At 36.4% G+C, this 11,999-nt stretch overlaps 1 protein-coding gene across 6 annotated transcripts in view; it reads left to right on the top strand.

Moving 5' to 3' along the window:
* RBM27 (RNA binding motif protein 27) overlaps positions 1–11,999 on the top strand; it is a 75,128-nt gene that overhangs the window by 50,242 nt on the left and 12,887 nt on the right. For all 6 annotated transcript variants that reach the window (XM_014533152.1, XM_005885993.2, XM_014533151.1 and 3 more), the window contains 5 exons: positions 1,676–1,795; positions 2,933–3,007; positions 3,147–3,311; positions 5,325–5,429; positions 5,557–5,748. In XM_014533152.1, coding sequence (XP_014388638.1) covers positions 1,676–1,795; positions 2,933–3,007; positions 3,147–3,311; positions 5,325–5,429; positions 5,557–5,748 — 657 coding nt within the window. The remainder of the gene's footprint in view (positions 1–1,675; positions 1,796–2,932; positions 3,008–3,146; positions 3,312–5,324; positions 5,430–5,556; positions 5,749–11,999) is intronic.

The following is an 11,999-nucleotide window of genomic DNA, read 5'->3' as shown; positions in this document are numbered from 1 at the left end:
TCAGCTGCCTGGCTGCTGGCCGCCATCTTGGTTGGCAGTTAATTTGCATATCGCCCTGATTTGCCAATGGGAAGCGTGTTGGAGGTACGGTTAATTACCATGTTTGTCTCTTATTAGATTGGATAATTGTTGCTGTTGGTGATGGATATATCAAGTTTTTATATAACTGTAGTTTTGTCTGTTTCAAAAAATTCCTTTATGAAAAAATAGGAAAAAACACACAAGCAATTATAGTTAGATAGCCCTGACTTACCCTGCCTTTTTATTGACTGGATTAGATCACTCAGTTTTTCAATAAACTCATTTGCTATGGAGATGAAAAAAATTTCTTTTAAAACATGAAGGGAAAGTGGTTATCACACAACAAGTGCTCTATAAATTTTAAGTATTGTCATTTTTGTTTTAATAAATGATAGTAACATGAATATCAGCTGTGAAGGGTTTCTAACTACTTGAGATACTTTCCTTTGTAGTTAAAGTAGCTTAATTTTGAGGATAAATAAGTATTGTATGATTGAGAGTAGTTTTGTATTTGGATATATAATTTATTTACAAGATTGAATTTTCCATGAATTTTTAAATATTATATCCTGTGTCCCTTATATCATGTATTCAGTTAATTTAAAAATAAAGAAAACAGTGAAGTGTGTTAACAAAGGCTTGAACTTGTGAGATTGTAGTGTAACATGTAGCTAGCTCTGCTGTGTCTTAAAGAGGGGAAGTTTAACTGGAAAGTCATCTGTTCAGAAGAGGAAAAGTATCTAAATACCAAAACTAGCATAGTAAAGATGGCTACCACTTTGCTTGTAAAGTCAGATCATTGAGCTAACTACTTGTCTTATGTTTGATTGTAAACTCATATCGAATTTGGTTAGATATAGTATTAATATTATGATTACAAAGTACCTTAATTCTTAGAATTATAGTTATTAGAAACCTGGGTTCTTATTTGGCACTTCCCATGTGGTACCCTTTAGCTAAACACCACCAGGAATACGTGGTTGAACAAGTTGAGTTTATTCAGTGAGGGAAGATAAACAATGAAACCATAGGGCACATCAGTTGAAGGGTGTTAGAAAGGACTTCTTTTAGGTTTAGGCTGTGTTAGATTATTTGGGGCAGGATTTAAGAAAACAGGAGTAATTCTGTTATCAGATATTTTAATAAGTCTAGTTAGAAGGAAGGAAGACTAGAATGAGGAATGTAATTGGTAAAGCTATAGTCATTTCTGTTGGCCAGGACAGAGAGATGGTTAGTCATTTTAATGGTTTGGATAGCATTATGGGGTGATCTTGTTATTGTCATAATCCGTCATGACCACAAGAGTGGCCATATCTGAGGCTGATATTCTGTGAAACTGTTTATGTTCAATATGGAGGACCTAGTTGTGAGTAGTAGGTCAGCTGCTAGATGTTAGGGCTTGTAGTTCTTTATCTCAATTTAAAAGAGAAAAAAGGTGATTGCATTCGGAAACACAACATTATTGCTAAACATCAATTTTTGTTATTTTATTCGAGTGCCAGTTAAATTTATGTATAAAGAACTAGTTTTACAAATGTCATTTTTAAATGTAAAATATAAACTTTAACTCCCCCCAAAAAGAAATATATTCATCTTTATAAAAAATGACTGAGTCATTTCTAAGATTTAATTTAATCATGTTTGTGTTTCACAGATATTTTCACCTCCAGGCCATCCAAAAATGATTTACAGCTCTTCAAATTTAAAGACTCCTTCAAAACTTTGTTCAGGGTCTAAATCTCATGATGTTCAAGAAGTTCTTAAAAAGAAGCAGGTAACAGCTTTGATTCTTCTTTTGTTAAAGAGGAAAGGTCCCACTGAGTTCTTAAGTGATTATGTTAACACCATGTTGTTATGGAACTCCATCATCATGTTTGTTTAGCTGCTGCTGGATGCAGTGTACACTTGAACTAAAGGTGAACAAACAGAGAAAATGTTTTGCAATTGCCTTTCGGTGGCTACATCAAGCACAAGGGAAGACTTTTTTCTGTGCAAAAGTAAACAACACCAAGCTGTAAAATTTTTTCATTCTCCAAGGGCTAGAAGCAGACATTTCATTTCATTATTTATTTTTTGTTCTTTCTGACTTTTCAAGTTAGATAATATTTCACATAAAATATAACTTTTATGTAGTTATTATTCAGATGATTCAATTCTGAGTTTCATATCATCTTAGATATAAACAGTTTTTCAAATAAAATATTTATATATATTAACTCAGCATAATTTGATATTTAATTAACAGAGGAGTAGAAGCAACATTTTCCTGGCAAAAACATTATATTTTGCTATTGTTTCTAACCTGTAGCTCATCTCACATTTTTAAACTTTAAAAATAAGGATTTGGCTTATTATATTGGCAAATGAAAACACTTCTTATTTTTCCTCAGAGTTACATTTAGTTCATTCAAATGAAGGAACCTCATAGATACAGCTAACTAATGTTCAGTATTTTAAATACTTTTTAAAGTACAGTTATAAATGTAAAGGGGTTTTTTTTTTGTTTGTTTTTTTAAATATATCTTCATTGATTTCAGAGAGGAAGGGAGAGGGATAGAGAGTTAGAAACATCGATCAGCTGCCTCCTTCACACCCCCTCCTGGGGATGCGCCCACAACCGAGGTACATGCCCTTGACCAGAATCGAACCTGGGACCCTTCAGCCCCCAGGCTGACGCTCTATCCACTGAGCCATACTGGTCAGGGCAAATGTAAAGGTTTTTATTTTGAAAGTGTTCGGACAATATAGTTGAAGGTTTTATCTCTGGTTTTCAGCCATTTTTTGACCAGGAGGAAAATGTATCTTATTATAGGGATGGCCCAGAAGAAATGAATCGAGAATAAAGTAGCCTTATGTATCATTGGCAAATTTTGTTATCCATTATTAATTTTTTCTTTACCTATTCATATAGGAAGCAATGAAGCTACAACAAGATATGAGGAAAAAAAGGCAAGAAGTGTTAGAAAAACAAATAGAATGCCAGAAGGTAAGACAAGAGCTCATTATTTGCCTATTGGAATATAAAATGGATTTTATAAAGATACTCCTAATGGTAAATATTTTAAGGTTATTTTTATATTACACTTTACTAAGCATAGTTTTACTCTTTCCTGTTTGTTTTATAGATGCTGATATCCAAGCTAGAAAAAAACAAAAACATGAAACCAGAAGAGAGAGCAAATATAATGAAGACTTTGAAAGAGCTTGGTGAAAAGATCTCACAACTGAAAGATGAATTAAAAACATCTTCTGCAGTCTCCACACCATCGAAATTGAAGACCAAAACAGAGGTATCTGTTTGTATTTTTTTATATTTTTTATTGATTTCAGAGAGAGGGAGAGGGAGAGAGAGATAGAAACATCATTGATGAGAGAGAATCATTTGATTGGCTGCCTCCTGCACACTCGCCACTGGGGACCGAGCCTGCAACGTGGGCATGTGCCCTGACTGGGAATCGAACTCTGACCTCCTGGTTCATAGGTCAATGCTCAACCACTGAGCCACACTAGCTGGGCTATTTGCATTTTTTATTCAACATCGGGTTATTGAACATCTGTTATATGTTTGGTATTTTGAAAGTACAGTGCAACCCTTAGGTGGCTAATAGTCTAATGGAGAGACAATTATAGTAACAAGCTTAAAAAATATTTCTATAGATGCTACATGTACTGTCTTTGAAAGAGGTAAATAAAGGTGTGTTTTTTTAGTTGAAATTTTTGGTTCTCTCTGCTTAACATGAAACTACTAAAGAGATGGCGAGCAAAGAGGTTACTTCCTATTTCAGGAATTTTTTAAAAAAATATATATTTTACTGATTTTTTACAAAGAGGAAGGGAGAGGGATAGTTAGAAACATCGATGAGAGAGAGAAACATCTATCAGCTGCCTCCTGCACACTCCCCACTGGGGATGTGCCAGCAACCAAGGTATATGCCCTTGACTGGAATTGAACCCGGAACCCTTGAGTCCGCAGGCCGACGCTCTATCCACTGAGCCAAACTGGTCAGGGCTCAGCAAATTTTTTTTATAATTTTATAATAGTGTTGTAATTAAACCATTGCTCTTAATAATCATTTGCTTTAGTAAGGGCGAAAATGTGGCATTTTATTGGAAAGAATAATTGGAAGCTCTAGATCCATTGAAGTCTAATTTTGTTAATTTTTTGTTTTGTTTTGTGTTCTTTTTTTATCATAGGTGAATACTTGATTACACAGTGCTTCCATTATACCTCAGCTTTGTAGTGGGATTTAATTTTTAGCCCTTTGAGGAGGAGGAGGAGGAGAGGGGAGGGGAAGGGAAGCAGGAAGAGGTGGAGAAGGGAGAAGGAAGGAAGAAAAAGAGGAACATAGTTAAAAGAATGAAATGGCAATAAATACGTACCTATCAATAATTACTTTAAATGTAAATTTCTTAATGCTCCAATCAAAAAACAGTATGGAGTTACCTCAAAATATTAAAAATATAAATGCCTTATGACCCAGCAATTCCACTCTGGGAATATATCCAAAGAAAGCGAAACACTAATTTGAAAGAATATATGCATCTCTATGTTCATTGTAGCATTATTTACAATAGACAAGATTTGGAAGCAGCCTAAGTGTCCATCAGTAGATGAATGAATAAATTTGATACGGAATAAATTTGTCATATATGTATACATTTATATGTATATATAACACAAGTTTTTATGTACAATATTATATTACATTTGAAATTATTATATGAATGTAAAGTGTTTTACTAAGATTGCTTTTTAAAAATATAATAAAAATGTTTTTATTGAAATTTCCCCCAGTTATAGAAAGAACATGGGCACATTTTGAAAATTAAAGAGAATATATATAGGAGAAAAATAATTTCTCACAGTCGCTTACTTAAAGACTGATTATTGTCTCTTACCTGCCCCCCCCCCCCCAAAAAAAAGAGTGACAATAGTTATAGGGTTCATATCTGAAAGCAGTTATGTAATTGTTACATTTGTACTATGAATGAATTTTTACTATATAATTTGCCCTATTGTATTTTATTATGTGAAAAGTATTCTCATCTCAGATGACTTTTCAAAATCTAAGTTTTAGGCCATTTTAAGCAGTAATACTCTATTGTTTTTACTGATACCACTATGCTCTGTACATGTTAGTATTATATCCATAAAATTACTTTCTCTAAAACACCCATGTGTATTGCATCCTCTCACTCTCATTTTCCCAAAAGAGATGTGTGTCATTCTGTAAGTATAATATTCTGAATAAGATCTTGGAAGTAATCTAAAAAATGCACTTTTACTCTTAATTTTTCCAAAGGCCCAAAAAGAACTATTAGATACTGAACTGGACCTTCACAAGAGGCTGTCCTCTGGAGAAGACACAACAGAGTTACGGAAAAAGCTCAGTCAGTTACAGGTTGAGGTGAGATTAAAGAGATGTTACTGACTCACTACATTTAACATCTCAAAAAAATAGTTTTCTCTTTTTCTATTTTCCCAGGTTTAATCTAACTGTGTATTTTATTCTACCTTTGGTTGTTGTTATTCAGGCTGCACGATTAGGTATCTTACCAGTGGGTCGTGGAAAGACCATGTCCTCCCAAGGTCGAGGAAGAGGCCGAGGTCGTGGAGGAAGAGGAAGGGGCTCACTAAATCACATGGTGGTGGACCACCGGCCCAAAGCACTATCAGTTGGGGGACTCATTGAAGAGGAAAAAGATGATTTACTTCAGCATTTCTCAGTAAGTTTTTAAAGTAGCAAAAACTAACTCTGAAAACACTGTATTCAGCATTTCCTGGCTGCATTCTGTATAAATGCCAAATGTTTTATAGATTAGAAAAGAAGTTGTAAAAACATGGGTATTAGCAAATTTTCTTTAATATATTTGAAGGTCAAGAAGAAACTCATGTTCTGTAATTCCATAATACTCCTCATAAATGCATGTGTAGTGATAAGTTGTTCCAGAGCTATCTTTGATTTTTGTTTGGGGGTTATTACATGGTTTACCGGTTGTTGATAGTTAATAAGTGAAAATAATTTGGGATGGAAGCAAAAGTCAAAGGAAGAATTTATTAGGATAAGAGACATATTTTTTTTTTTTAATAAATATATTTTACTGATTTTTTACAGAGAGGAAGGGAGAGAGATAGAGAGTTAGAAACATCGATGAGAGAGAAACACCGATCAGCTGCCTCCTGCACATCTCCCACCGGGGATGTGCCCGCAACCCAGGTACATGCCCTTGACCGGAATCGAACCTGGGACCCTTGAGTCCGCAGGCCGACGCTCTATCCACTGAGCCAAACCGGTTTCGGCAAGAGACATATTTAGTTATGTTTTGTATACACATGCAACAATTTATTTTTAAATAAAACATGCAAATAGAGGTTTGATACAGGTAAATGTCTATTATTTTGCACATAAACAGTATATTCTCTTTTTTTATTAAATTTATTGGGGTGACATTGGTCAACATGAACATATAGGTTTCAGGTATGGGTTTCTATATTACAACAAGTATATTCTCCTTCCAACAACTCATTAATTCATTCGGTAAATATTGTTATTTGTGCTAGAGCATTTGCATACATGATCTCATTTAAATAACTAAAGTGCATGTGAAGTCACATATGTACAGATGGGAAAATTAAAACTTAAACATAAGTTAATCAAAATCAAACAGTTAATAAGTAGTAAAACCAAGATAGAAATGCACAGTGGTTAGCATCAGGATCCCTATTCCTCAGACAACTTTAAGAGAAAATATGTTTAGCCTTATTAAGTGCTAAAGATGTTGAGGGAAATCTTAACAAGCAAAACTTCATTCCAAAGTTTCCTATTAGTTTGGTACCCATAATCCTGTCTTGCCCTCACTTTTAGAAAATTGTCGGTTGTTATACAGTGTCCAGATTTTAGAGTCTTTGGGCTCTGGCCTATTCATTCTTGAGCCAGTTCTTTCACTAGTCTGCCCCTTATTTTCTTTGTTTTTAAAGTGGGAGACTAGTTTAAGTGGCTTCTTTGAGAAATAAAGAAGATAATATTTGCCGAACCGGTTTGGCTCAGTGGGTAGAGCGTCGGCCTGCGGACTCAAGGGTCCCAGGTTCGATTCCGGTCAAGGGCATGTACCTTGGTTGCGGGCACATCCCCAGTGGGGGGCGTGCAGGAGGCAGCTGATCGATCTCTCTCATTGATGTTTCTAACTCTCTGTCCCTCTTCCTTCTTCTCTGTAAAAAATCAATAAAATATATTTAAAAAAAAAAAGAAGATAATATTTGGAGCACTATACTTGGGCAAGGTATCCTGTGGAACCTGGGTAAATGTTAATTTTTGTCTTTTAATGTTGAGTAGATAAAATTAAAGCCTCCTTGCCAAGTAAGTTGGGCATTTAGATCTAATGCCAGCTCTGGTGAGGTGATACTGGGTGATATAAAGCAGAATTTTTATAAATTTGTCTGTGTAGAAAGTTCAGTTATAAAAAGTAGGTAATTGTAGGAAGCTGCATGCTCTGTCCTGAGGGTCACTGGAGGCAATATGTAGATATTTAAGTTGTTTTGTTTTGGGGTGTGTGTGTGTGTGTGTGTGTGTGTGTGTGTGTGTATTTTAATTGATTTCAGAGAGGAAAATATATTGCTCTTCTTCCCCGTGTGTGTGTGTGTGTGTGTGTGTGTGTGTGTGTGTGTATTTTAATTGATTTGAGAGAGGGAGGGAGAGGGAGAGAGATATAGAGACATTAATAATGAGAGAGAATCATTGATCGGCTGCCTCCTGCACGCCCCCACTGGGGATTGAGCCTGCAACCGGGACATGTACCCTTGACAGGAATCGAACCTAGGACCCTTCAGTCTGCAGGCCGATATTCTATCCACTGAGCCAAACCAGCTAGGGCTAGATGTTTAAGTTTTAACCCAGAAGTCATGCTCATGTGAATCTCTTTCCTTCTCATAAGTAGAATCATTCTAGATCATCTAATGATAACCAGTTTTTAGATAAATGCATTTGATAAGTCTGACACATGGCATTTGGTTTGTGGAAAGGGGCAATACCAGGCATTTGGGGAGAGAGCAAACAAAGTTGAGGCAGACGAGGTAACTTCAAGGAGACACTGACATTGGTTTTGATGGCATTTTATTGTTTGTTTTTTTGTTTTTGGTAAAGTGCTTATCAGACAGTCTTAAGTACTAGAAGCATATTTACCCTAGTAACAGATTTGGGCATATAGTATGTTTTCTTTGAAAGAAATACATATGCCTAGATATTAGGGCAAATTGATTTAGCAGGCTTAAAGGGTAATTCTTATTTAAGATCTTTTATATCCCACAAAGACTACCATAAAAATGTATATTTTCAGTATTTTTTTTACTGTCCTTAATAATTGTGAAATGATCATGGAAGATTCTATCTGTATGGATGGGTTTTGGTGAAGCTATTCTGAAGAATGAGGACCTAATCCTGGAGTCGTTCAGTTTATTTTTGTATCCAGCAATCCATTTCTAAGAACTTAACACCTGTACATTTGCTCAGTGAAGCATGCTTTATATTTATATTTAAAAATATAAATATAAATATACATTCTTTATATTTAGAAAAAATGGAAACAATCTAAATGCTCACAACTACTTTGCTGCTATTAAAAACATGTTTTTAAAGAAGAGTGCCATGAGAAAATTCTCCGGATTAACTTCTAGGTTAAAATTGGAGACAATATTAAACATAAACAACAAAAAAATGAAAATGCATTAAATTGTTAGTTCTGGGTGACAAAATTCAAGTTTTTCATTTTTTTCCTTCTAAGCGCTTCTCTATTTTTCCAGCTTTCCAAATGAACATATATTACTTTTTAAATCAGACCTTTTAACATCACATTCACTTTTAGGTGAAGTGTCAGCATTTTTATGATGATTTTAAAACCAAATTTGAGTATATGTGTTAATCTTGGGCTTTAGGTCCCAGGCACCTATATAAAAATATGTGTGTTGCTGAAACCGGTTTGGTTCAGTGGATAGAGCATCAGCCTGCGGACTGAAAGGTCCTAGGTTCGATTCCGGTCAAGGGCATGTACCTGGGTTGCGGGCACATCCCCAGTAGGGGATGTGCAGGAGGCAACTGATCGATGTTTCTCTCTCATCGATGTTTCTAACTCTCTCTCTCCCTTCCTCTCTGTAAAAAATAAAGTATATTTAAAAAATAATAATAATAAAAATAAAAATATGTGTAAATTAAAGTATACACAAATTTAAAATATATAAAATATTTAATATACAGTGCAAACTGTATATAACAACATAAGACATATATAGTAATACATAAACATTTTAATAGTATATATCAGGGGTCAGCAGACTTTTTCTGTAAAGGACCAGATAGTAAATATTTTAGATTTTTGAGAACCACATAGAGTCTCTGTCACATTTCTTTTCCTCCTTCTTTCCCCTTACCTGCCCCTTCTCCTCCCTTTTCCTTCTATGAATTTATTTTCCTTTTAAAAATATAAAAGCTATTCTTAGCTTACAGGCCATTGAAAAACAGGTGTTGGCCTGAAGGCTGTGATTTGCAGATCCCTGACATATATTATTGTATTACTTTAAGTACCTGTTTCCTCATACCCTTAACAGCATTTGATTTTTATTTTTTCATCTTTGCCAGTTATGTGATTGATGAATGATGATTGATACAGATTTGGCATTAGTTTCTGATCTGGGAAAATGGCTGGCTAGATGAATTTCTCTCTGAGTAACTTCTACCTCTAAGGTTCCAAGTACTTCTAAAGTATTGCATACTAGAGGCCCGGTGCACGAAATTCGTGCGGGGGGGGGGGTCCCCTCAGCCCATCCGGCACCCTCTTCAATCCAGGAGCCCTCGGGGATGTCTGACTCACAATCCTGGACTGCTGGCTCCTAACCGATCATCTGCCTGCCTGCCTGGTCGCCCCTCATTGACCCCCTCCCCCCTCCCCACCAGCCTGGTTGCCCCCAACTGCCTCCCCTCTCCCCCCACCGGCCTGGTTGCCCCTCACTGCCACCCCTGCCAGCCTGGCCCCACGCAGCCTGCTGTTTGGTTGTTTGGTCGTCCCTCACTGCCTCCCCTGCCTGCCTGGTCACCCCACACAGCCTGCTGTTCGGTCGTTTGGTCGTCCCTCACTGCCCCCACTGCCGACCTGGTTGCCCCACGCAGCCTGCTGTTTGGTCTTCCATCAGTTGTTTCTGTTGTGACGGCCCCTGGCTTTTTATATATTAGGATAACTTTTCATTGATGCTACACAATTTGCTCATATCTATACATATATTCATATATTAACATTTTATTTGAATTATTTTATTTTGGAGGGCAACACACATATACAAAGTGTAAAAAAAATAACTGTATACAAAAGATTTCCTTTTACCTCCAATCTCTCAGTTTCACTCCCCATAGGCAATTATTGTTACTCATTTCTCACATATTTTCTCAAAGATTTGATCTCTCTTTTACACAAATGGTGGCATATTATACAGTTTTTTAATATATGTACTTTTCACTTAATATGTATAAGATTGCTAGTACAGATTATTCTAGTGCATATAGTTGCTTTATTCTTTTTAATGTCAGCATTATGTTTCATTGGATAGATGTACCACACTAGGTTTAAACAGTCTCATATTGATGGACATCTCACTTTTTCCCACTATTCCATTATTTCAACCATATTACAGATATGTGTGTGAGAGAATATATGTGTGTGTAGAAAAACTAGATATTTTAATGGGCATATCACATTTAAAAGGCCAGTCCTAAATCTTTTTAAGTATTTTTTTTTAAATTAAATCTTTATTCAGATTATTACAGTTCCTGTTTTTCCTCAATAGCTCCCCTCCATCCGTTTCGCACCCCACCCTCTGTCCTTACCCCCCCCAATTTTCTCATCCATAGGTGTACGATTTTTTTCCAGTCTCTTCCCGCACCCCCCACACCCCTTTCCTCCCTGAGAATAGTCAGTGCACTCCCTTTCTATGCCCCTTATTCTATTATATTCACATTTCTTCTGTTTATCAGATTATTTATTCACTTGATTTTTATTTTTTTATTTTTTATTAAGGTATTACAAATGTGTCTTTATCCCCCCATTGTCCCCTCATCCCCCCCCATCACATGGTATTTTTAAAATGGGAAGATAATTGGGATGGGATCAAAACTCTGAGGGAATTTGGAAATAATAAGAAAGCCCTCATTTTGCAACAAAACCCGAAATGATGGGTGAAATGACATGTTCTCTTTTTCCAAGGAAATGAGGCGGCGCCGAATAGAAGTTAATGTGGAGCTGAGGAAAGCTAAGAAGGATGACCAGATGCTGAAAAGGAGAAATGTGAGCTCCTTTCCCGATGATGCTACATCTCCAGTGCAGGAAAACCACAACAACCAGGGCACTGTAAATTGGTCTGTTGAGGACATTGTCAAAGGCATAAATAGCAACAATTTGGGAAGCCAGCTCCAAGCTACTCAGGCTGCAAGAGAACTGCTTTCTAGGGAAAAACAGCCTCCCATAGACAACATAATCCAGGCCGGTTTGATCCCAAAATTTGTGCACTTCTTGGGCAGAACTGATTGTAGTACCATCCAGTATGAATCTGCTTGGGCCCTCACTAACATTGCTTCCGGCACTTCGGAACAGACCAAGGCTGTAGTAGATGGAGGTGCGATTCCAGCATTCATTTCTCTGTTGGCATCTCCCCACGCTCACATCCGTGAACAAGCCGTATGGGCTCTAGGAAATATTGCAGGTGATGGTTCAGTTTTCCGAGACTTGGTTATCAAGTATGGTGCTGTTGGCCCACTGTTGGCTCTTCTTGCAGTTCCTGATATGTCATCTTTAGCATGTGGTTACTTACGTAATCTGACCTGGACACTTTCAAACCTTTGTCGCAACAAGAATCCTGTACCCCCATTAGATGCTGTTGAGCAGATTCTTCCTACTTTAGTTCGTCTCCTGCATCATGATGATCCAGAAGTATTAGCAGA

The sequence above is a fragment of the Myotis brandtii genome, unplaced genomic scaffold (genome assembly GCF_000412655.1).
Source record: "Myotis brandtii unplaced genomic scaffold, ASM41265v1 scaffold95, whole genome shotgun sequence".
In the NCBI taxonomy this organism is placed as follows: Eukaryota; Metazoa; Chordata; class Mammalia; order Chiroptera; family Vespertilionidae; genus Myotis; species Myotis brandtii.
The sequence above is the reverse complement of the archived record's forward strand: the minus strand, read 5'-3'. Positions and strand labels throughout refer to the sequence as shown.